The following is a 27,239-nucleotide window of genomic DNA, read 5'->3' on the forward strand; positions in this document are numbered from 1 at the left end:
AAATGTTCCTAACAAAGTGGCCGTTTTCTTACTCTTCGAAGGATCAACTTAGTTTTATTTTTATTCTGGCATTACTTAAGAGAAATAATTATAAACTCAGAATGAAAAACAAACAAACTAATAAGTTCAAGTCTCACAACAAGTTTTTAGATTTCTTAAAACACAAAAACTGTGCCTCTGGGTGATGTAATGTTTGAATGAAAATGAAAGGTGGGGTCTGGGAGGAAAAGAAGGCAGACAACAAGCCCCCCGCCCCAATCTTCCAGGGTGAGTCTCCTGAGGCGGAGGGGGAAGAGGAATGCCTGCTACCCTCCTCAGGACACCACCATCTCTCAGCAGCTGTCGACCCCAAAAGGAACCGCTCCCTGATGCTAATCTCAGGGACAGAACCACTCCCTGAGGAAAGAAAGGGAGCAGCTCCACAACCCGGTCCTCAGATGACTTCACTCCCAACTCCTCCTCTGAATTCAACTGGTGCCTCCAGGCCTCAGACACAAGGAGGACTGCTCAGTCTGCAATTCTCAGGAGCTCCTGAGTCAGAATCACAGCCACTTCCCAGAGTTAATACGAAGGTCATACAACAAACCAGAAATACTCTCCTTGGTGAATTTCACCATTTACTACTGTGCAAAACCCAGTTCCATGTCTCCCCAGACTGTTTATCAGAACAGGACAACAGAGAGATGCCTATAACCCAAGCAACCCCACCATTCCTGAAAAGAAGGACAAAAGTGAATTCGAACCCCGGTGCTGTGCCTTGCCAGCTGCAAGTGCTTAACATTTACAGCCTCTGGTTCTGTCTGTAGAAATGATTACTGCTTTGTAAAGGGTCATGATTACTGGGTGAAATGATGTACATGCTTAGCACTATTCCTAGCACCTCATATGCCCTCAAATAATTCCTATTAGTTCCCTTCATCACAGAGGGAACAAAGAAATTAAAACATCAAATAAAAACCATTCCCATTCTTTCCAACAATTGAACTTATTGTCCTCAAATATCCACTCAACTAAAAGTTGAAACTAAAAGCCTGCTGGTGATCAGCAAGCTTACAACATAACATTTAAGTCTGAAATAAATGCCAAAAATTTATGTAGACGCTTGAAATTCTTTCAATGTCAAAAATCTAACCTTCAACGTATCTTTTACACCGTGAAATCTCTGCAAGAGTCAACCTTACAGAACCTTTTATTCCATACTCCCTGCTTGGTTTTAGGACAATTGTTGGAAGCTGAACTGCTGCCACCCTTCAATGGAGGGGCACACACCTGGGCAAGGCCCATCTTCCAGCCCTGCGCACAGGCAGTCAATGAAGTGGGAAAACTCCCAGTGCCTGACCCTGAGTGAACCACTTCAAGAGTTAGGAGAAGACTCTCAGACGGAAATTGGGTGTGAACACCCACCTATGAAAGGGGAATGTCTTCTGTCACCCAACTCCACCCTCAACTGATTCCCTAAAGTCTTTAAAATGGGTATCATTCATAGACAGGGTCTGATTTCCCATTTCAACAGTGAGACAAAAATGGTTGCAATGTCTGTCTAATCCACATTATATTCATCTTATATTACTTTTATTTTCAGTCATAACTAAAGTCACCAAGTAAATTATAAATAGTCATTCTATCAGAATACTTCTTTTATGGACTTTTTGCAAAGGTGATGAAAAGACAGGTCTTCATCACACAGACCCAGTCTGTCAACGCAAATAAAAATTAAACCAGTCAAATCAGAGAAAGTGAATGAGCAGCATAACTCTGGCCGATTTAGCTACCAAACAACTTCACTATCCAGTGCATACGCTTCAGTGCATCACGGTTTCTCCCATGAACCAGAATACAACTCAATATTCCAACATGAAGACCAAAGAAACTTTTTCTGAGGAAGTAACATGCTTTGCTGATGAATTCTGGAACATTTTAACAATCTCTCCTAAAAATTAAAAGTCATGCAACATAATTGGATAGCAGCAAGTCTGTTTCTTTCCAAATCTAAACTTTGACTCACAAAAACTGATTACCAATGTTTGAAAAGAGTAGGACTGGAACCCTAAGGACAGTTTGACCGATGAAAATACTCTAGTCAGCTTGTCCCCAAACCAGACCCACAGCTCTCTGCTCTTTCCACTTCACTGCCCAATTATCTGCAAAGCAAAAGCCCTTGACAAGTAATTTTCAAAATGTAGACCGTCCATTTTACCCAAATGGGCACAACTATACTGCCAGGAGCGAAGAAGGGGCAGTAAAGAGTAAATTCAGAAGACGCAGGGTCAAATTAATTATTCCAGTTAATGACTGTGCTAAACACACCTGCTGCCCATAAAACAGTTCCTGCTCAGCAACGATCTGATCTGATGGCCACCTGCTCAGGAAAAAGGCCCCAGGGCTGAGGAGAGGGACGACGTAGGACGTGCCATTACATCGGCACTGAAGTGGCAGGCGAGTTCTGTCTCTTCTGCAGGGCCACCACAGCACAGCCGCAATTTCTTTCAACAGGAGAGCTGTTAAAAATTACTAAGAGACACTTAATTCTGGCTAATCTCGATTTAAGTGAGGAAACTAATGTAATCTAAAGGCAGCTAAACCCAAAATCACCTAGACACAATAATGTGGTGCTTCAACAACCAACTCTTTGGCAGGTTGTTTTGCTTTCTGCAAATGCATCTGGAACTTAAGACATTAATGTTATTAATTTTACGCAGTTTGTCCACTATTGCCATGTTTGGAGTGTAACATATATAATTTACATATAGCCATATTTTTAAGTCAAACGTGCAGACAAAAAAGAGCAGAGTGTGCGTGGCCCTGGCTCTGCAGCTCAGCTGGTTAGAGCACCATCCTGATACGCCAAGACTGCGGATTTGATCCCCGGCCATGGAATATATACAAGAATCAACCAATAAATGCATACATAAGTGAAACAACAAAACCGATGTTTCTCTCTCTCTCTTTCTCTAAAATCAATAAAAAATTTTTTTAAAAGAGCAGAGTCTGCCTACATGAAAAGTTATGTGCAAACATATGTCTTAACACATTCTGGACAGAGAATTGTCCCATCTTTTCTTCCTCTGTGTGCATATGTATATTTTTATTGCACTATGAGATGCATCAATGGCTGTCACATCACAGCCAATGTGACAAATACACATTTTTCCAAAAAACTTGAAATCAGTGGTTGGAAATCTACCAAACTTAATTTTTTTATTCAGTGAGAAAGTTAATATAGAAATGATTTACATAAAAATGCCTCATCTAGGTAACATGAAAAAATTACTTTAAAAAAATTCTATTTCAATAATAAGGACTTCAAAGCCTTGATTCTTGGAAACTGTGCAAGAGATTGTAAATATAAGGATTTGCATCTCTGCCCTTCCAACGGTGGTACCTCACACCTGTGTTTAATATCCCCCAACCAGCCTGTAAACAGTAAAACAACCAAGGTGCCTGGTTGTTTCTCCTGCCCTTCCTCTGCTGTGGCGAGTGCTCAGCACGACACAGTTTAGGGGCTCATACAGTGCTCACTGGAAAGCAGAGGCCGAAAACAACAATGCAGGGGTCCTAACTTGGAAGGCACAACTGACACCCTCTACAAAACCATGTGAACCAAAGCCCACACTAGTTCAGTTTGCAAGTCATAAAGAAAGGAGAAAACTAAGAAGCTTAAAAATCACTTCATCAGTGTGATACATGATGAGTGTGCCAGAAAAAAATTAAATATTTTTGTTATATGTACAGCACAACATATGTGAGCCCAAGATGCAATTTCAGAGGTAAAAGAAGTTCACAATCTCCAGGTTTCAAACTCAGATGACCACAAAGCCCAGGCAAGCTGGGAAATGGGGTGAGACACACAGTGGGGCCTGCGGGTGACATGCCCCAGTGAGGGCAGCTGCCACTTTGTGCCAGCCATTTGTTACCAAATGCAAAGACAAGCGCAGTATCATCAGATTTTCTGGGTCTTCCGGTAAACAGAAAGATCCAGACTTATATGTAAATCTTCCCATTTTAAATCATTGGCACCTAATTTTTTCTTTAAGGATAAAGGTTTAAAAAAATGCCTGTGCCCTGGCTGGTGTGGCTCAATGGATTGAGCACCAGACTGCAAAGCAGAGGATTGCTGGTTTGATTCCCATTCAGGGCACATGCCTGGGTTGCAGGCCAGGCTCCCCAGTGTGGGGAGTGCAACAGGCAACCACACATTGATGTTTCTTTCCCTGTCTTTCTCCCTCCCTCCCCCTCTGTCTAAAAATAAATAAATAAAGTCTTTTTAAAAATGCTTGTGTGACAAATGCAACACGCAGACAATTTTCAAGCCTGAGTACAGATGAATTAAATTCATTTTGTTCTTCCTTCATCTCTTCTGAAGGATTTATTGAACGCTACCTCAGACGCCAAGGAAAGTGTGAACAAGAGACACAGTCCCTGTTCTCCCAAGTTTACAGTGCAGCCAGCCAAACAGTGCACGAAGTTGAAAACAATCATAATGTTAAAACTGTGGCAGAGTTTTAAATTGCCATTATTTTGCAGTGCAACCTTGCCACGCCAGTCTTTTTCCTTAATCCTCTCCTTTTTGAAGGCAGCTCAATTTCTACCATTTCAAGGATACTGACTACATTTTGTATCTTATTATTATTGCCTCTGGCTAATTAAATTCTGAAGTGTCTCTCAACCCAGACAGCTCAGAGCTGTCATAATTATATGTCATATGTCATAATTATTGTGGGTGCCACATATAACAACACCCTCTGATGATACAGCATCAACATTTTCCTTTTTGAGACTGAGATTATGCATAGGCTACGCCTTTTCGGGAGCCTTTGTAGTGAGAATTGGCAAACCTAAGGCAGGGAGAACTGTAAAATGAGACTACAGACCTGGATAAATTCACACCCCTTTACAGTGGAAAGGGGGCCCTTAGAAGCAGGGGTACTGCCCAGGCCGCTGGAAAGTAACTCCGGTTGAGGGATGCTCCCGATCTGCACCTCTGCAGACTCAGACATTCTGAGGAACAGACAGCAGGGGGCCAAGAGTGGACCCCAGCTGGATGCCTCAGAGGACAGGCAGATTCGCTAACAAGAACAATGAATAGAAAAGAGGTTGTAGAATTCGTAGACACAGTTTGTTGGGGTGCCACTAATTAATTAGGTCTCCACTTGAAACACGCTATCCCTACACAATGTTTTCACTTTGTAAAACAGAAACTGATTACTCTATATGCAAAGCTTGAAAAACAGTCCTAACTCCACTTCAACTGAGACCTCTGTCGAGGCTTAGCCTCCCCACAGGCACTTTTCCCAGCCTGCTCTGGTCTCTTGGCCAGCCATTCCACTCCCTGCTCCATCCCGCCTCTGTGGCCCCAGGACAGGGTTCTATCCCCTAATCTAACAATCTAAGCACTGGAGATGAGTAAATACAGCCGATGGAGGGGAGGGGGCATTAAACTACATTTTGTTCCCCAACTAGATTGCTCATTCCTTTATGGCAAGAACAGTGTCTCACTCATCTTTGTGTCACCAGCACCTAATACAATGCTGGTATAAAAGACAATTGATAAATGCTTATTAAAATGAGCAAATCTATTTTTCAGTCACTCCTTAATTCAGTCACAAATCCTACCCTCTCACTCCTCCTTTCTACCTCAAATTTGGAGGGGAAAAAAAGAGAGAGACTGACAATATCTGGACACCAGAGGTCTATACAAGTTTGAGTGGTAGAGAACACAATGGCAGTTTGCAATAATAGTTTTCTTTAAACTATTTGTACAAAATATACATTTTTCACACATCTTGATGTTAAAGACTCTAACATAAGACTGAGCTTCCCGTACTTGGTTTCCCAAACCCAACATGTGACCAGCCTGATTCCTTCTCCTTTCAAGCAATGCCCCAGCTGCTAAATAGGATTCTATCACTAGAGGAGCTGTTATATGTTATTCAGCAGCAATAGGCTGCAGCCTGGACTTTAACTGCCAGCACCATTCTCATTTGAATATCCCTCTTTTCCCTGGGCAAAGTTCCCAAGAACTGTTTATTCATTTTCCTACACCACACTGAGAGCTAAAACTCATTCTGGGTCCTCCTAAAACAGTGGCTATCAGGATGTTTAAAGAGTAAACCGGTGTGGTGAGAGGATCTGAACTACTGAATGCAAGAAGGAAGCTGTCAGGGGAAAAGTTATTAAGAAGATATCAACCAGAACAGAAAAGGTCACTGGATTAGTAGGAGAAGCACAGTTGATGTAAAAGACACGCTGATGACGAGCACCATCTGAACAGGGAAAGTTTTAATATGTTTAATGTGCTGCCTGGAAATGCGTGTGTGCTCCAAAGAATGCTCCAGGAACACTGTGGCTGTGTATTCTGTCTAGGGATAACAGCGGCTTTTAAAAAGAAGAAACAAAAGACAGGGAACCTCACTCTCAGCAAAACGGCATACTAAGTGCCGATCAACAGGAACAGGCCAAGTCGAGAGAACTGGACACGGCCGAGACAAATGTAACCTCCTGTCTCAGAGGACAAGCTTGTTCGGATGCTATCCTGAGATAGCAGGAGGGACATGCTTTCTGTTTACAGTTAAGGAGATCTACTTCCTGAAGCAGAAGCACAAAGGAACACTCATTAGCAATCAATATTCTGCAAGCTTGAAAGAAAAAAGAGACATAAATGTGACAAACAAAATGCATGCTCCGCGTCCTTTAAGTTCTGCTACGTGCTAGTCAGGACAGAGGTGTCCAACCCTAACCCACCCCACAGACCCCCAGTGAATACATAATGAGAAGTCACTGAGAACATGAAAGTGTGAAGTGGTGTACCACCCTCGTGGAGGACAAGAGTGCCACAGGTTAAATGAGCAAATCAGGAAACTATGTTAGCACTTCTGTTCTGAACCTAATGATTTCCTTCTCCAACTGGTGAGTGCTAGAATTCCTCTCGAGATTATTAAAACCAACCAAAAAAGCAGGAAATTGGACTGATGTTTACTCTTTCATGCTCAAAATAGCTGCTGCACTTTTAAATCTCTAAGATGTACTAGAAGTCCCTAACAAAGACAGTGTCATTAATATACCACTGGGCTCCAAAAATATCAACACAGGCACCAACATTCTGATTACTGAAGGGCATGCACTATAATTTATATCGCCACACACAAAAACTCAAGTCAAAACCTAATTTTTATAACTCAAGAATAATATATAGTTACTATATTCAGAGAAGCAAACTTTATTTAGCTTTAGTTATCTGTTCAAAGTAGAAGAAATTATAATGAGAAGCAGAGGTGTTTTATTGAGAAAATAGTTCAAAGTAAAGTTGTTCCATCTTACTCCTAGGTATATATCCAAGAGAAATGAAAACAGGCCCACAGTGTAAATGGACAAAGAGTGAAAACAGCCCAAATGACCACCAACTGATAAATGGATACATAGAGTGTGGCATATCCACCCAATGGAATGTTATTGGGCAATAAATAAGGTATAAAGTACTGATGCATGCCCAGAGTGGGCAAATTATCTACAGAGACAGAAAGCATTGGTGCCTGCCTGAGAATTGGTGAGGGTTTTTTTTTTCAGGTTGAATAAATGTTCTAAAATCAACTGTAGTTGTGGTTGCACAAATCTGTGAATACAGTAAATTCTACTGTATTGTACACTCTATGTAAGTGAATTGCATGACATGGATATATCTCAATAAAACTGTTGAATAAGTAAAGCTGCTAAGTTGCTTCTGCACATATTGTGTTTGTTGTTGTTGTTCTTGCTCATTATTATTTTTAAATCTTCATTCATAATAAGGATGGCTTTTTATTTTAAGCAAAGACTCATCCCTTCTCTGCTACCTCTATAAAATGAGACCAAGAATGCAAACTTAACATGACTTTGGATAATGAAAATTAACAGTCTCTTATTTAAAGAGCCGGAACAGAGCAGAGAAGCCTGCCAAGAGCTCATACATATTGAATTCAAACCTATAGGGCAGAAATCAGGAGAGTGGCTGTGGGGACTGAAGAGCTTTCTCATAACTGTGGTGGTTCTCGTGCATACATAGACATGTTTAGACTGTTCTCTGCACAGCTGCAAAGCATTAAGAAAGCTGTAAACACATACAAGGTAAGCTTCACCATACCACTACTAACAGAAACTCAGGGGAAGAGCCCCATAACCAGCAGGCAGCTCTCTACAACAGTACACTCGAGAGGCGGCTCAAGTGCTACCTCCCTTGAAATGCCACCGCCAAGGGTCTACTGAACAGTGCCTGCAACAGCCATCACTGAAGTCATAAGGCTGTGCCTCCCAAGGTCCTGATTAACACGACCAAGTGCTGCTGCAGAGGAACAGCACCGTGCAAGCCTCAGCGAACACCAGCACAGGTGATTCTCTCGAGTGTCCTCTATGTCCTAATCCTTTCAAAAGAAGCCCTGAGCACCATACCACACCGGCTCTGAAGAGCAAACAGCAAATACCAACAGGCGCCCCAGGCCAGCACTCAAAACCCCTGCAGTCCCAGACTTTTGGATCCTTGGGTCCCCATATTTGGTCCTTGCCCTTTTGGGTGACCCCTATCCCTCTTCTCTTTCCCTATCTCCTGCCTGGCATTTCTTCATCATTGATTTTGCTTGCTCCTTGGGTTAGTTTTCCCTTTGTGCCTTCACCCGGGTTCCACACACAGGCCTGGAGAACTCTGACACACTTAACTAGGCCAAAGGTCAATGTTAAGACCCAAAGCAAAGAGCAGAGGCTTGAGGGAATGGGAAAGATACAGGAGGGGGGTCCTAGGGGCAGAAGGAAGAAGAAAACTGTCAGGCACAGAGCCCCCTGCCTAGGCTGAGCCACAGTGACAACAGAGGCAACACCAAGGCATGATAAACCTCGGATTAGTCCCAGTGAGAGGGATATTCCAAACACACTCTGCCCACCTAATGATTATGACCCATTACAGGCAATTTAGGGTTAATGCTCATCAATAGCATGATCCACATAACCTACAAATTTGAATGCTTCTAGCACATATTTACTAATTAGAAAGACTGAAAGATTTCCTTCTTATAGGATTTTGTAGAGTAAGAGTACCCCAGTTTGAGAAAGCTTAATATTTGATTATTTTTAAAACAGAGAGATTTCCCCTTGTCTTTACAGAAGAAGTCCCAGATGAATTTAAAATGCGATTTTATAATTTATAAAAATTATTTGATTATTTATAAAAACAGAGAGACTTCCCTTGTCTTTACAGAAAAAGTCCCAGATGAATTTAAAATGTGACTTTATAAACCAAAATGATTAATCAGCTTCTAATTAGGCTTGAGGTAAATACACACAATAGGGGAATACCGCATGGCCTGCTGAGGAAGTCCAGTCTTTCGTCATTTCTAGGTACAGAGGAGTTTACTTCCAAAGAGGAAACTGAATGATTCTATAACTAATGGTTCAGGATCTATAAAAGGCTATTCTGTGCAAACTGAATTACAGAAATGAGGAAGAAATCAAAACACTAAAAGGACACATGATAGCATGAATGGGGCCCCAGGCCTCTGAGTACATACGTGCACAGGAACCAAGTGAGGACACTTAGGAGACTGAGGATGCCTTCCAAGTCTTTTGTTATCCTTCTAATTAGTGAAAAGAAGGGAGACCAAACACAGCATGCCGAAACCATTCACGGTACTTTGAGACCTTCCCCTGAGCGGATGGAGCACAGCAGTGGAAGAACGATGAAGAGAAAGACAAGGACTAAACATGTAAGACCGACAGGCCAGGGTGCGGCTCTTGGATTTTACTCCACGGGTAACAGGATAGCTTTAAGTGCACCAGTAACATGACACAATACATGATTTTATTTTTTTTTAGATTTTATTTATTTATTTTTAGACAGAGTGGAAGGGAAGGAGAAAGAGAGGGAGAGGAGAAACATCAATATGTGGTTGCCTCTTGCACGCCCCCTACTGGGGAGCTGGCCTGCAACCCAGGCATGTGCCCTGACTGGGAATAGAACTGGTGACCCTTTGGTTCACGGGCCAGCACTCAATCCACTAAGGTACAGCAGCCAGGGCCACAATACGTGTTTTTAGAAAAAGACTCAAAAGACTGGCAAATGCTTTCTGATGGCACAAAAGTAAAATAAAAGCAGAGAGACCAGTGAGAAGGACTGTCCTATCCTGGTGAAAGATGTTGCCTGGAGCTGAGGAGTGGTAGTGGACATGGCAAAGAATGGTTTCAGAAAAATACCCTGAGATAAAACCAGCAGACTGGTAGAGAAAGGTGAGAAGGCACAATTAAGGACTCTGGAGTTGAAAAGCAATGGAGATAAGAAGTAGAGGCTCTATTTGGAGTTTTGTTGTAGAGAGTAGAGCTATAAGGTGGTAACTAGACAGGAACATGGAGTCAAGGGAGGGAGTTTCATTTTGTGGGTGGGGAGAGGCGTAGTTGTTTTATGTACTTAAGATAAAAGACACTACAGTATGTTGGCGAAAATGATCCAGCAGAAAGACAAAGACTGAGGAGTCAGGAGATACCTGCACCACTGGTAAGAAGGAAATGAAAAGTATTCAGCTGACAGATGGTCATTGAGTGCCTATTCAAGGTTCTTTGTTCTTAAGGGGTTCATAGTCTACTGCAGCAGGAAGGAGAAAAGAAACATTTTTAAGCAGCAAAATAAGATCCAATAGAGATACACACAAGTATTAATGTACCGTGATAAACAGTGTTATTGCACTACAATAGACTGGGCAGGGATGTACTGATGTCAAAAATGGCTGATTAACTTATTTACTAACATTTTGGGGTAAACATTTGTAAACAATTGTTTCCAATTCTACTTTCATAAGGCAAAGACTTTCACTTTGATGCTTCTGAAGAACTTTACAAAGACAAAACGGTATTTAATTAGTATAAGACTAAATAAGCAAACCCAGTTTTTGTCATCAATAAAAAAGTTAATGTTATCAAAATAGTCCAGTCTCCAATAATTTTTGTAAGTTTTACTTATGGTTCAAATTTTTGCCCAAATGCTACATGGATGAGTTCAGAAATAACTCATCTATTCTGTAATGTTTAGTAACAGCGAACTCCACATTTGGAAGGACAGCTCCAGGAGACAGGCTGAGTTCCCAGGGACCTGTGCATCTTGTCAAGGTCAGCCACACCCTGTGTGAGGTCAAAATCCAACCTGTCTGCTGAGTGTCCTGCTCTAGCCAACCAGGCAACCCAGTCAAGCACAATATATGGCATGAGTAACATTCTATTCCAAAGACTGGTGCATATTTCCAAAATGATTCATCTCAAAAAGCAGGAATTTTTTGATGCTTCAAGAATACTAACTGGATGAGGTAAGATTTGCTGTTCTCAAAAACCACAATTTCTCATATTTTAAAAAATTATACAGTTATTCTACAATAAAAAACACTTAGCTCTAAAACTGCTAATGTTCAAAATCACAGATCTTTTGATCTCAACACAATGATTGGGTCAATGTTTTCCCCTCAGATAATTTGACTTAAATTTCCCTCTTACTACACCAACCTGCTGAGCTGCATCTCCATTCACCAAGTGAGGCACCATGGCCACCTCTCCGTTCAGCAAAGGTGGCAGTTCCAGAGGGATTTGGTCGGTCATCATCATTGTGACGTACATTCATGGAGAACTTCACTCAATCGGCTCCCTGCAAAAGAACCACCATTTTAAAAAAGTACTCGGGACCACACAAAGCCTCCGATAAAGACAATTTAAGTGCTTCGTCTTGAGGTCAGCTGAAACTCAGATTATTTATCATACAGTACTGTATTCCTGTGTTAAAGTACATGGCGGAGCCTGAACTAGGAGACCACAGACGAGTCTCCAAGCTGCCATGTGTATGCAACCTCCCACACCTCAACTTTGTCATTTATTTGTAAATTTTAAAAATATTTAAAGAATAGTAACCACTCAACTTCAGGGAGCTGTCTCAGGATAGAATTAGATAATGTTTTGAGAAGGTAAAGTGTCAAACAAAAATCAGTGCTATCATTATATGTAAGGTAATTACAGAAAATAAGGTCAACTGACCTATATGACAGTTTTTTCCTTTTATTCAGATCAAAATACTATATATAAACAGTCAATCCAGGCAAAAAAAAACCCCAAACCAAAAAACCCCACATACATAGATTACCTGTAACTGAATTTTTTTTAAAGATTTTTTTATTTATTTATCTTTAGAGGGGAAGGGAAGGAGAGTAGGAGAGAAGTCTCAATGTATGGTTGCCTCTCGTGAGTCCCCTGCTGGGAACTGGCCTGCAACCCAGGCATGTGCCCTGACTGGGAATCAAACCTCGATCCTGTGGTTTGCAGGCCCACGCTCAATCCACTGAGCTACGGGGCCTGTAACTGAAATTTTTGAACTTGCCATTATTTTGGTAATCACTCTTCTAATCATCTCTCTCCCATTATTTCCTTGAATTGAAATTAACCTGTTATATATTTACATCTTTACCACTTGTATACATCTTGAAATCTCCTGTATCTCAGAGTACCCCATGGCACCTTCTGCAGAACTGAGCCCAAGACATTCCATTGTTTCAGCAGAATAAATGACTTCCATACAAGTGGTCAAACAACACAAATCTCACTTTCGTTCCATAATCATACTAGCCACCAACATCTCGTCTTTCAATACAACAACAGGACAATAATAAATTCCTATTTTAAGTAACTTTAAGAAGTATTTACATATTTTTCACTTACAGCTACAGTTAATGCCACAGAAACTTTTAACAGCATGGACAAAAACCAAAAAACCAATAAACACACATGCACTACTTAAGTTAATTCAAAAACCCACTGTCATATAGTTCAGTTAGGTTTTTTAATCATTCATAATAAAGTCCTATAAAATTTCAAATTCATGGTCAGTTAACCCTTTCATATCTAATATCCAAATCAGGCAAAACAATGGGGCAAATCCTTTAATAACTATCTCAGATTGGTCTTAGGTGTGATAGAAATAAAACATTTCTCCTCACTTTTAACCACCTCCGTTATGAACATTAAATATACCACACTCCCAATGCCACTGAAAAGAAACTCCTTCCCTGAAAATATCAAATGATGCATAAAAGCCACCCAATAGATTGTAAACTTTTTTATTTTAAATTGGTAAAAATTTACACTATTCATTATAACCCCATTTAGAGAAAGTAATCATTTTAAATGCCAAACAGTGAAGTCCTGTCTCAACTAAAGAAGCACATTCTATAATAACAGGTCTTATAATTCAGTGTTAATAGTACCATCATGCTGTTTTATGAGGCAATTACTCAGTTCCTAAACAAATAAAAGTACAAAATCCAAAGCCCAATGGTCTATCCTGATGTAGGAAATAGATCCTTCCACAATAAAATTAACTCGGACAATTCCATTGACACCATCATGACATCACTGCTTGATTTTGAGTAGGCCAAATGATGGAAAACTGATGCCCATTTCAATTTTATTCCCAACACGCTTTGTCCTACTAGTGCATGGGGAAAGACTGGCTGCTTTTCCTCAGATTGGTGATATTACACAGGCCTATTTCTTAAGCGCAATGTTTTATTTAATATTTCTTCAAAACCGCAGGCTGGAAAAACAGGGCAGTGATTTCCACTGGTGGTTGAGTATGAAGGATGCAGGACCACTGAAGCACCCGTGCGCACTTTGACTTCCCCCGCACTCCTCTCCCAAGGAGAGTCCCACGGCATTATGGTGCCAATTACGGCTCCATCTTCTCTCCTCTGCTAAGGCACGGGGTGCCAAAGCCCTCATCCGCTTGGCACAGGCTGGTCGTCTCACAAAGACGCATGAGGGGGGAACCCACTCTCTCTTTTTTCACCCAATAAAGCAGCAGGAGTAAACGGACTCAGGCTCTGCTCCTGGATCCTTCCAGCCTCTAGGACCTTCCATTAGGACAGGGGACAGAAAATATGATACAAGTTTAGGGGCTGGGTAGGTGGGACAGGATGGAGGTCCTTTGTCAGAACCCGCTTTGTGTTGAAACTATTTATGCTCCAAATAGTCCAATCAAGCTAACTGAAGTTTTCAATATAGAGGATTGAGATTCACATTAAATTAACAGTGCTATTTTGTTCCCAGTTCCCGCTGTTTCTTGGGGAGGGATCATAGGTACTGGGTCGGAAGAGATCATTTCGAACTAATGTAAAATTCAGGCATTCCTGGTCTCCTGTCCCTCATATCAAAGAATGTCTCAACACCAACACCATGTCTTACATTGATGATTTCAATGGAAGAAAACTGTCTGGTTGGCAGCCTGTTGAAAAGTGGGACTTGCTATTAACAAATGTAGCAATCTAGCACCCCCAAATAGCACTCTTAAGCACAGGTGTCAAGTCCAAGTTAGAAAGTTAAAACTCCAGGTTCTGCAAGAGTAGTGGCATAGACCAATAGACCCATGTATGTCTCATACGGGATGAGACAATATGGGGACCTGCACAAAGCTGAAAAAAAAAGAAAACAAGTCCACTGGCACAAAGAGATCATTGTATCTGCTTTTGAAAAGTATACAGGCAACTTTGAGTAATGCAGCTGTGCCATAAAGAAAAAGCTGCCTAAATCCTTTTTTTTTTTTTGGCGGGGGGCGGTGCAGGGACCGGACAGTGGTTACTAGGTGATCTACCTCATAGATTGCAGAGATTATTGTGGATTATTGGACCAGGGAGGGAAATACAGGGGGAACTGTACATTTTTTTTAAAAAGTCAACTATATGTACAATCATTCCTCAGACAGCTCACAGTGGGAACTTAACAAAGATCATACACTTCTAATGCCTCAACTCAACTGCCTAACCACCAGGCCTGTAATCACAGGGAAAATGGAAGAATGAATAAAGTGAATATAAACCACTATTCTCCCTTCATATAGCCACGAGTCTCACTTCATATAACCAGATTTGTCCTCCTCCTTCCCTAGACCACAGCTTGTTAAAATCCAAGGCCTGTTTTCTAAGCCCTAAGAGTTCCACCAAAGGTAAACCAAACTTTATCCTGACTAGAATACAAGCAAAAGATTCATTTGTTTATAGATGGGGTGATTTACATAGCCAGCATGTTTAAATACCAATTTTACACTCCATGTACATATACAGGATACTTTCATTTGCCTGGAATGCAAGAGACATATAGAAAAAGCAATAAATTATCTCTAGGCAAGATAATGCCCAGCTATTAACAAGATACTACCTGCCAACCTGTCTTTAAATTACCATGGAAAAGACATAATTTAGTGCCACTGGACTATAGAAAAGACAAGGGAGAAGTCAGGAGGAATTATAAAAGAAAACCAAAGACACAAAACATAAAACTTACAATACATAGCAGTATCCTTCTGGTTATTCTCTAATGATAAAAGCAGGGGTGGGGGTGGCACAGGTTGTAATTCATTCTCCAAATACAGGAAGTCAAATATTCAAGTTGTACACTGGGAAAACCACTTGTCCCTTCCTCTGAAAGCAAAAGGTTAGGTTGGCCCAGGACACTTGGGAAGGCTTACCATGCATTAATCATTCGGAGGTGATGGCTCTCTCAAAAGTGAGGCTCCTCTGTTTTGACATGTAACCTAGACCAAAACTACATGGGCCCTCAACTTCAACAGCTAAGCTTCAATCCCCTTGCTTTGGGGTGACCTAGAGAATGTTACATAGTTTAAAAAGCTGACAGAACTTCCAAAATGAAAGTTAAAGGTAAAGCCATGTATGTGGTAGGTATACTATCCAAATACTTATCTCTAAGGACTTCATTACTTCATCTGTAATGACTGTGAATGGAAATTACACATTCCTTACTTATTCGTTTCTTAGGGCTGTAGAGTCATTGCTTGTAACAATACTGTGTTCAGCCCTAAGATGAGGCACGAGGGAGTTACTAAAGCATTTTGGCCTTACATATCCAGAGACACTCACCCCTAATTTGAGTTATGTTTAATTGGTATCTTTTTTCTCTCTTCCCCATTTAGCAGTCCCACAAACTGTACTCCCTCAAATCTGACGGCCATATCCTAAATTTGCTGTCTTACATCTTCACCGTACCGACCGTTAGCTCTGTACACACAGAGAGAGGACTAGTCTCTTGTGGGGTCTCAGAAAGTCGCCCTGTGCCTCGCACCATCATCCTGGACCACTTGTTGATTATCAGCTCTGAGGGAACCTGAATTGAGATGTGTGATTTCTCAATAACTGAGCTGTAACTGTTTTTTTGTTTCATGAGAAACAAAAAACAGATAGTCTTGTGAGAAATCACCCTGACAAAACACTCATTTTCCTTTTCCCCTGGACGGATGTGATTCTGAGCTGGCCAAACCCACCCATGAACGCATGTGTATTAGTCTGCGCTGCACCACATCCACACTGACCCCTTACAGAGAGCAGAGTCCCTAATGTGAATGAATCCATTCTTTAAAGCGCTCTACTTTACAAATAAAGAACAAATAAATGTCCTATGAAACTAATCAGAACAAATATAAAATAAATTGTCTCTATTACTCTTTCTTTTCCTCTGAATTTTTTCTTTTGTCACACAAAGTTCCAAGATTTTGCTCCTATTCTTCAGTTTGTTCTTATGCAGACTTCCATTTCAAAGAATCTGGTAACCACCATAGGCCCTTACAACCTCTCCTTCTAACCACACATCCTAACACTAAAACCACAACTGCTTCATGCCCAGCCAGTTTTGTTCTTTTTGTTGTTGCTGTTGTTCTTTTGATTGACAGGGAGAGGATGCCACGTGAGCACTGTGGTTAATGTCCCTCCCTCCTAAGAAGAGAGCAAGTCATTTGTTACCTTCGTCACCTGCAAGCGAGACCTGGCATTACTGAATGAATGGCTGCACTAATGGCGGGTGGGGGCTGGGCCCCCTAAAACACAAAGTGAACAGATCCTCACTGTTAGCAAGACATTTAATTCCATCCAAATATGCCCCCAAAGCTTTTAAAGAACACCTCACTTTAAAAGAATATTACAAAGGGCTTCAGTTTTTACATTACCCTAGGCAAGCGGCTTATTGCCTTTTCCTCTTATTTCCTTCCCCCACTCCAAGTCTGAGAAGGGTTTCCACCATATTTTGGCCCCAGCCTACACTAAGGAAACAAACTGGCCAAGTTCATGAAAAACCTGATTCTCGGGAAAGAACCACAGATCCATTTCCAAAGGCCAGAAAAGCAGTTAAATACCAGGAAGAATTTCTAACTTGAAAAAACCAAAGGCCTAATCTGTGCAGGGAGGGTTTTAAGTCTGTGAACCAGGCCCTCAAATTAGCATCAAAATGTCCTGGTCCTTACTCCATGGGCCAATGAGCCAAATTTCCTTACATTAGTTCAAGACGTGAGTTAGAAGTACAGCACGCAAATTAGTTTCAGACGACAAGAGAAAAAGAAACATGACAACACCAAAAAGGAGCAAAGCCCACCCAACAGAACCACATGATCTGGCGGACGGTGCCCTGAGTTCGGTCTCAGTCAGTCAGCTGAGGCTCCCAAGCTCAAAGCACCTACAACCTCATATGGCTTCTACTGACTTCCGGACTATCCCACGGGAGTGTTCAAAACCGTATCCCTTAGATATGTATGGTAAGGGAACTAACAAGAAAAATGCACATGACCAGTTTTAACTCTTTGCTTCCATTCTGTAATTCAAAGTGCATTTGTAGAAACTAAAGGGGTCCCTTGGTGAATGGCAAATGGATAAAAACCCATCAACTATAGAGACCTGAAAGCAATTAAGTTTAGAAATCTAATCAATATTAATAAACAAATCACCTTCAGAATTCATACCACTAAAGTTAATTGTAATTCCATAAAGTTTGTATCTTTTCCAATAAAATAAAGATTAAACAATCACCTTCACACAATCTGAACAGCATTTAAACATTTTGCTTGCTACATGTTTGTTCTGTAGCCAAAGAAAAATATTGTCACAGACACAGTAGTAAAATCATAGTTTGATTCATACTTTAAGGAAATTTATTTCTCTATTAAAAGTACCAGTTGAGCCCTGGCTGGTGTAGCTCAGTGGATTGAGCGCGGGCCTGCAAACCAGACGATCACGGTTCGATTCCCAGTCAGGGCACATGCCTGGGTTGCAGGCCAGTTCCCAGCAGGGGACTCATGAGAGGCAACCATACATTGATATTTCTCTCCTTCTCTCCTTCCCTTCCTCTCTAAAGATAAATAAATAAAATATTTTTAAAAGAAAAGTACCAGTTGACTTCTAATAGTAAAAATTGATTGTGGGCCAGGTTTTAGAAAATTGTAACAAACATAACAGACAAATGTTGTAGCCATTTGTATCCAGTCATAAGAAAGGGGAACTGTTTTCTTGCCACACTGGAGGCAAGAAAAACCCCACCAGTAGTCGAAATCACTATCTGACACAATTACTGAATCAAAGGAAACAGTTTTGTTTTACTACGTTCTGTTTGGGGCAAAGGAATTTGAGAGGTTACTAAGAAATTACTGTATTCTCTTTTAAAGCAATATAACTACCAGATAGCTAGTGCTTTATGAGCGATTAAAAGTCTCTGAATGGCTTCCAATATAAAATCTACACCTAATGGAACTTATTACAACAAACCTTAGTGCAGCTGATTTACACTTATTTGTGTCATTGGCTGCTGTAAAAAAGAAAAATCTAGAAAAGTCACAATTTGACAGAGAATGATGCAGCACAAAAAAGAGAAACTGCTTTCATGACCCTCCCCTCACACAGGTGGTGGCCTTTATGCATTTATACCATCAGTCACAAGGACTGATAACTTCCTACAGCGTCCCCTTCATTTCTAAGCTTTATTACACAAGATTTAGAAAGATAAAGAGTGGGGAAAGAGAGATGGGAAGAGAGAGCACAACATGAAAAAAGAAAGTTGTGCACATTCTACCATGAAGAAGAGGTCTAAATATCATTTATTATTTTATTTTCCTCATCAGAATATCTTTCCTGCCTCATGCTGGTTTTGAAAGGTAAGCCCCCTGACTGGTACAGTTAAAGATCTAGAATCTTAACAGCTGTCATTTCTAGCCTTCTGAGCAAAACTAAAAGCAACTTTCTCATAACAATTGTGGAAACACCAACCACATCAACAGAAAATAAAAGATTAAGACAAAAGAGAAGCACAGTGCATCTTCTTTAGCTCTGAGATTGAGAAAAACCTCATCAGCACACATCTGTTTTGTCACCTCCCTGCTACTGTGAGAACAGAGCTTTTCTTTCCCTTCCCAGTAACACTACACCAGTGCCTGTGGCCCTGGCTCAACCTCGAGGAATTAGCACGTGGCCACTTATGAACCCGATGTGGGGTGCTGCCATTGGACAGGAGGGAACTGGGGGTGGTTTTCATGCTCTCCCTGCACTTACCCCTCCCTGCACACTTTGGGAAACCATGAGGAAGGGTACTTGGTACACACACTCGCCTTTGCTTTTTTGAAAATCAACTAAGTGTGCAAAAAAAGGATATGGAGAGGGAATAAGGATTATTATTAGAATTTTTCACAGACCCTCTGCTAAAAACAGCTCGAAGAACCAGTGTGTTTGGCTTGCTGTTTTTTTCTTTTTAAAGCACTATAGTAGAGAGGCCCCAGGACTGAGTATTGGAAAATCTGAGCTCTAATCAGGGGGTTTTGGCAATAATTAGCTCTAAACTTGAGCCATTAATTTCTTCTTTTATAAAAGCACAAAATTATAGATTAGCCTTTAAGGTTTCTTTCTGTTTTTAACAGACTGTTTCGAACACCAATTCCCTACCATGCTTACTTACCACAGATTAAACTAAAGCCTAAACTCTTTTTAAACAGAAGTTTACACAAACTTTAAAAACCCATTTGTTACTTTCTCTTGTATGACTATAACCTGATCCTTCTGCATAAGAGAGAGGAAGAATCTAAGTAAAAAGCTGAGGAAAGAATGTATTGAGAAAACAGAACTGGTAACCGCTGTGTTTTCATGCCAACGCAATCTAATTTTACAGCTGAGTCCTATGCAGCCGGAAGACTCTTGCCATGGCTTGCCACTTGAATGAAAGACGGAGTGGTGATAGCTGTTCGTGCAAAAAAACCTCTTGAGACATGAGCAGTACCTGGAGGTATGCACCCAGCTGGTTGGTTGAGGCACAAATAGTCTGGAATTTGTCTTCTTGTCTGATATGGGTTCATTAGTGAAATTAAATCACAGTTGTCTGAAAAAGTTCTTAACCTTAAAAACATTCTTGCTTTTTGCATCCAATTATGAACACAGAAGACTTAAGTGGTAATGTTTAAGTCCACAGAGAAATCCTATGAAATCAACTTTTTTAGATTAAAAGCAGCAGCACCACCACCTCCTCCATCATCTCCTCCTCCACCACCACCACCACCACCCTGGATTAAAATAAACAAACGGTTCGAGCAACGAGTAAAAACAGAGCTGTTTGCTGTGCTCCGGAGAGGACAGAGGACTGCCACGTAAAACCCACAGATGATTTTTTATTCAATTACAGCTCACATACATATTATATTAGTTCTGGGTGTGCACCATAACGGTTAGGCAGTTTACACCTTAACAAAGTGATCGCCCTGATAAGTCTAGTAGCGCCTGGCACCCGACATAGTTGCCACCTTATCAGTGACTACATTGTCTATGCTGTAATTTGACTTTGCTTAAATCGCAAAGAATGTCATGTCTGAACTCAAAACTACCATATTACGAAGGCACTATTTTCAGTGAGGGTGGGCGGTCTACATATCTAAGAGTTATATGTAAACATTTTATGTAATCTGAGGCCATGTTCATAATTCTCCGTGCATATACATAGTTTACTTCCAGAGCCCCAGAACACCCCTGTATCTTTAAGGAAACATAAAAACTAAAGGGAAAAAATTACATCACTGTATACATACAATCTTGGGACCTCAGATCCATACCCACACATAAATAACAGCTTAGTTCTGCAAATACTATTAACTGAAAGGGAAAGGGGGTTCATGTATTAAAAAAAAAGTTTACCAACCAAAGGTTCATTTGCTTTGTTCATTGTTTTTAAATGCTATTTAAGAAGTTTGCAGATGTGATTAGACATGTTTATTGCAACATCTAGACTCCACGTACTCAGCACATAACCTCACAGACCTCACAGATGCCACACAGTGACAGTCTAGTGCCTACAAGGGAGCATCCCAAAGCTACGTCCCCTGTTTGCACACATGTCCAAGCTACCTCTGCCACCTACTTTATCTAAGGATGACAATAACTGAAGATGTGTATTTTCAGTGAAATTTCGAATTGTATGTCTGTTTGTTTATATTCCTTCTATAGTATGTTGAAGAAAAAGCCTAGAAAACTGTGGTATGAAAATAAAAAAGTCACTTCTAAGCGCCCTCCAGATCTAGGACCTCCTACCTCCCTACCAGTCTACCTTGATGCTGCACGAGGAAGGGGAAAGAGGTGAGATGGAAAGTCAGAAGACATGCTTTTCTGCCCAGCAATAGCCCTCTGGCACTCTTGCCTGCCTGGAGCCGCACAGCGCGTTGACAGATCCCCACTGCTTGTCAGGGCTGTGGTTCAAGCTATTACTGCACAGGCTCTCGGCACCTTAGCTTCTTCACCAGTAATAGGATGCTTTAACATAACTGTCAGATTCCCCTTTAATAAAATCAGAAATGTATTTTATTACGGGTTTGTAGAGATAATGAATTCAATTCCTATATGTGCAACCATTTGGGTACCTCACTGCAACACCCTTTATTGGACGCAAAGGGTGTTTCGAGCACCCACCAACTGACCGTGTCCTGGGAAAGGGTTGCGGGAAGAGCTCTAAGCAGTTCCCACAGCCTGGCGGGAAGAGGCACTGTGTGAAGCCCCCAGACACTCACGCTCACCTAGCCCCACAACATTCCTGTGGAGTAGGGGGTGTCCCCCTCTCACTGATGTAGCAACTAAGATTGAGAGAGGTTAAGAATTTGGCCACAGAGCCTCAGAAAGTGATGGCGAGAAGTCAGTGGTATTAGTGAGCTGGTTGTAACACAGAAACATCTGGCAACTTAACACAGAAGCGGAAGGGCTGATGAAAGATGCATAGGTCAGTGACTTTTTAAAATTTAGATAAAACAAGCACACGGAACAAATTTCAAATAATTTTCAAAGACACCCAATAAAAGTGCATTTCCCTCCTATCCTCTAGTTCCCCCTTCCGAAAGGCAACAACTGTGAGTTTTTGGTGTATCCTCCCTCACCAAGATACAGAATTAATGATTTCCAAAACATTTTTTAAAGTAGCTTAAGGGAGGTTATCCTGTATTATCTTGCAGTCCAGATGGTTAAAAGTTAAGCAGAGGAAAAAAACACTAAAAAACAAATTACATATGACTAAAGTTGTACCCCTCCAAGGTGATTTTTAATGAGATGTGCCATAATTAAACACAAAAGCAAAATTACTTCACAATGGAGGGCAGTTTAGCAAGTTATCAATGAGGAGACTGTTAGAACAAAGTCTTTGGTACAAAGAGTTTCAAGATTCTATTCAGTATCTCAAAAAAAAGGACTTAGCTGAAATGTACCTTCTAAAATACCATCAAACAAAAAAAGTTGAGCAAAGATAATCATGCATTGTTTTTAATAAATATTTTTGAGCACCTACTTTATGCCAGACACCGGTCTACAATTCTAGGATTCCAGAAATAAAGCTGTGAGTTTAAGCAGCATCATAGTAAAACACTATACTCAATAACTCAAACAGAATCCACGTTGGAAACTTGTGACAAAAACACACAAAGTCAACAGACCTCCACATGCGCTATGAAACCCTTCATCTGACATAAGCCCCACCATCTAAATTTGGTTTCCCAGCTGTGGCCTCCTTTCTAGTCTTAAGTGTTCCAGAAGATAAATTTGTCTTCCAAACATACCCCCTGCCTCAATCTTTATTTCTGATTTGCCAGGAAGATACTAGAATAGTTTCTTTAATCAGCTCATAAAAAAATCCAAGCACAGGGCCAAGATGGAGGGACAGGTGAAAACACTGTGCCTCCTCACACAACCAAGTTTAAAGACAACAAAGTTTTAGTAACAAAAACGCAACCAAAACACAGAAAATTGAATTGTACAGAAGTCCGACAACGAACCATTCATCCAGACCAGTAAGAGGGGCAAAGTCAGCGGCTGGTGGAGCGGGTCCCGGCAGGAAAAAGCGCTGGCTGCTGGACTGTCCCAGGCGTGCAGGCAGCAGTAGGCAGATCCCAGGTGTGGGGTGGCAATGGGCGGACCCAGTGGGGGCGCAAGGTGGCTGGCTGACCGTGGTCACACATTCACACTCAGAGAAACCAGGCTAAAGAGCAAGCAGTGAGACAGACAGCACAGGCTAGGGCCCCAGTGACAGGAATTAAAACCTAAAAGCACCAACTGGAAAAACTTTCAGGGTCAAGGTGCTGGGAGAGGCTCTCAGGCTCACAGAGAGTTTGTTGGAGAGACCCACAGGGTCCTGGAGGGTGCACAGGCCCACACACCCGGGAGCCGGCACCAGGGGGGCCCGGTTTGCTTTCAGGAAGCAGCAGATGGAACTGAAATCCAAGAGAGAGCAGAACAAATGCCACTGCTCCTCTCTGACCCCACCCCCACATACAGTGTCACAACCCAGTGACTGGGTTGCCCTGCCCTGGTGAACACCTAAGGCTCCGCCCCTCATACCTAACAGGAGAGAACAGAACAAAATATTATGGCTCAAGGAGAAAAAGAGATCAAGGCCCCAGAGCCAATACTTCTAAGTGACCAAGAGATAGCCAACCTATCAGATGCACAGTTCAAAATACTGGTGATCAGGATGCTCACAGAACTGGTTGATTTTAGTAACAAATTAGAGGAACATATGAAGGCTAAACTAATTGAAATGAAGGGAAATGCACAGGAAACCAATAGTGATGGAAAGGAAACTGGGACTCAAATCAAGAGAGTGGACCAAAAGAAAGAAAAAAATGACCAAACAGAAAAATATGAAGAAACAAGAATTCAAAAAAATGAGGAGAGGCTTAGGAACCTCCAGGACATCTTTAAACACTCCAACATCCGAATTATAGGGGTACCAGAAGGGGAAGAGGAAGAGCCACGAGTGGAAACCTTATTTGAATAAATAATAAAGGAGAACTTCCCCAATCTGGCAAAGGAAATAGACTTCCAGGAAGTCCAGGAAGCTCAGAGAGTCCCAAAGGAATTGGACCCAAGAAGGAACACACCAACGCACATCATAATTACATTAGCCAAATGAAAATGAAGCAGAGAATTCTAGAAGAAAGCAAGAGATAAGGGGACAGTCACCTACAAAGGAATTCCCATCAGACTGTCAGCTGATTTCTCAAAAAAGACCTTACAGGAAAGAAGGGGCTGGAAAGAAGTATTCCAACTCATGAAATCCAAAGACCTACAGCCAAGATTGCTCTTTCCAGCAAAGCTTTCATTTAGAATGGAAGGGCAGATAAAGTGATTCTCAGATAAGGTCAAATTCAAGGAGTTCATCATCACCAAGCCCTTATTATATCAAATGTTAAAGGGACTTATCTAAGAAAAAGAAGATGAAAAATATGAACAGTGAAAGGACATCAAACTCGCAGTTATTAACAACCACACCTAAAACAAAAGCAAACTAAGAGGACAGCTAGATCAGGAGTGGAACCATAGAAATGAAGATCACATGGAGGGTTAGCAACAGGGTAGTGGAAGGAGGAGAAGGGGGGAGAAGGTACAGACACTAAGTAGCATAGACAGTAGGTAGAAAATAGACAGGGGGAAGGGCAAGAATAATATGGGAAATATAGAATCTAATGAACTTGTGACACATGGACATAAACCAAAGAGGGGGGATGGTGCAGGAGGGGGTGTGCAGGGTAGAGGGGAATGAAGGGGGAAATGGGACAACTGTAATGGCATAATCAATAAAAAGAAAAAAATAAAGTTAAAAAAAGAAAAAATCTAATCATATATTTTACAAGCTCAGTTTTGTTTAATTGAATAGATATTATAAAACATTCATTATAAGGAAAACACTGGTGTTTTATCCAGTTTATACTAAAATATGTATTTTTGACATGTTGTTACTAATTTTAGATGTTGGTTCAAATATTTTTTCAAAAAGCATCTGCCTCTTTCCCACACCCCTATGGGGCAGCGGTCACCATGAGAACAGTATATGATACACTGGCGTTTAGCTTATAAGCATGTTTTTTAAAACAAGCTATTTCTTGAAGAATTATGACAACTGATGGCATTCTCATAAGCAGCTCTGTATTTCACTCAGTGCAACAGAACACAAAGCAAATACCAGGTGTTCCTTAGAGTTTCTAATGGACTGAAACCGAAAACTCACATGAAATGACGATGCTTAATAAAGAAACAAATTAGCAGGTGCAAAGACACATCATGTAAGGGAACATCTATTTATTTTTTCATGAGATATGTATGCACCCACACTATTAATTCAGACTAACATTTTTGAAAACATAAAAATTTGGAATTTTTTAGAAAAATCATTTTCTCTCTTGATGAAAAAAATCATCATATACCATGGCACACTAAAGAGATTTGTTTTAATAAGTGAAAATGATCATTGGTGTATACATGGTTTATAAACCAGTGGATAAATCCAAATGTTTGAAAGCACAGTGCTTGCCCTATGAATATTGATAACAACACTAATATCATTTGTTAAGAAAATGTAGGACTGTATTTGTTTATTTAATAAATACTTAATTAGGTTCAGCTCTGTTCAAGACACACTCTTTTGTTCTGAAATCACACAAGTTTCTAAATTTAAGGAGTCTATTGAAGGTTTTAAAGCCTTTCCAGAAGAAGAATCTTAAATTTCAACTGCTACAAAATGCATGTTCTGCAATTCAATTCTCTAATTTCTCCTTATGTGAGAGCATGAAAGACACACAAAATACCCTTCAGTTATTGTTACAGAAAAACACAGAAACATGAGAATGAAAAAGACAATTAACCTTTCAGGATTATTAATAGTTATAAACTCAGAAACCCAACAAAAGCTCTCAGGAATACCCAAGTGTCTGGGTATTCCCCACACACCGCAAGTGTCCCCACACCGCACTTTCAGAATCACAGCACCATACACCGAAGAGCTTAGATGTAAAAGCAGAAGAACATTTTAAATTCACTCTCTAACAGACAAAGATTGTTGTCCTTATTTTATACTCTGTACATCCACAATCCACCTGACAGTGTGTGAATAAAGAACAAATTGATCTAAACAGGTATCCAAATTCTAGCACGAACTGCTCTCTCCAGAATTTCATGTTACACTTCATTAAGCATTTTGGTGAAACAAATTCATTTGGTAAAATCTTGAGGGAAGTAACCACAGCAGGCTGAAGGAAAAGGCCATGAATACTAAGGGCCAAGTACTCTCCCCTGCTGGGACTGTCAGCAAATCCAGCTCAGAACTGAGGGGACCTGACTCGGATAAATCCAGGCCCCTTAGATGGGGATCTCCATCAGTCTCTTCTGTAATCAAATTTCTGCCCTGGATTCCTGGGTTGATCACAAGGAAACGAAGTTCGACCAAGGAAAATGATCAACCAAAAAAGTAGAAACAAATAATTTGGTGTTGTCATTCCCACATAAGAATCTATCAGCTCTAGTCTCCAGACCTTCATTTACTGTTCAGTGAGCCAGTTCTAAATCTGCAGATGATACGAGCCGGTATTTTCTAGGGTCACTAATTTATTCTCTTTTGCTACAGCCTATTAGTGTTTCATCAAAGAACCCAAAAAGTTTTCTGAGGCATAAGGAGAGCTCTTAAAATGAGAATCTCAAGTATCAGATAGAGACAGAATAATTAGTATGATGGTGAAATTCATTCCCTAGAGCAACAAATTAGCAAAATCAAAATATGCCACAAACTAACTGATTTACATCCAGCAAACACTTAGATAACAGACTTCCCTTTTATTTTTAAAAATAGATTTAACAAGCATATTAATTTTCCACTGGCCACTATAAATAACTGGAACTCCAAAACCTCTTTCTTTGCAAGGGCGTTCTGGCCAGTCACTGTTAGCCTGACCCTGAGTGGAATGTGTATTTACATTGCCAAGAGGCAGCATTGTATGCTGGTGGGAAACCACTTCTCACAAACCTCCCATTCAGTGGAGGGCTCCCACAATAGGTACTCACACAGGAAGCAGGCCTTGCTGTGAGCACCTCTGGCTGTTCCAGGGAGAACTTTCCAAGGCAGCGGCATGGTGAACCACTGTAAATGCT

General features: G+C 40.8%; 1 protein-coding gene across 8 annotated transcripts in view; it reads right to left on the bottom strand.

The window, feature by feature from the left end:
• Nucleotides 1-27,239, bottom strand: part of FNDC3B (fibronectin type III domain containing 3B) — a 320,028-nt gene that overhangs the window by 241,304 nt on the left and 51,485 nt on the right. For all 8 annotated transcript variants that reach the window (XM_037046517.1, XM_037046521.1, XM_037046516.1 and 5 more), the window contains exon 2: nucleotides 11,506-11,644. In XM_037046517.1, the coding sequence (XP_036902412.1) occupies nucleotides 11,506-11,616 (111 nt within the window). In that variant the 5' untranslated portion in view covers nucleotides 11,617-11,644. The remainder of the gene's footprint in view (nucleotides 1-11,505; nucleotides 11,645-27,239) is intronic.

This window comes from Sturnira hondurensis, unplaced genomic scaffold (genome assembly GCF_014824575.4).
Source record: "Sturnira hondurensis isolate 20B ecotype Veracruz unplaced genomic scaffold, ASM1482457v3 Scaffold0005279, whole genome shotgun sequence".
NCBI lineage: Eukaryota > Metazoa > Chordata > Mammalia > Chiroptera > Phyllostomidae > Sturnira > Sturnira hondurensis.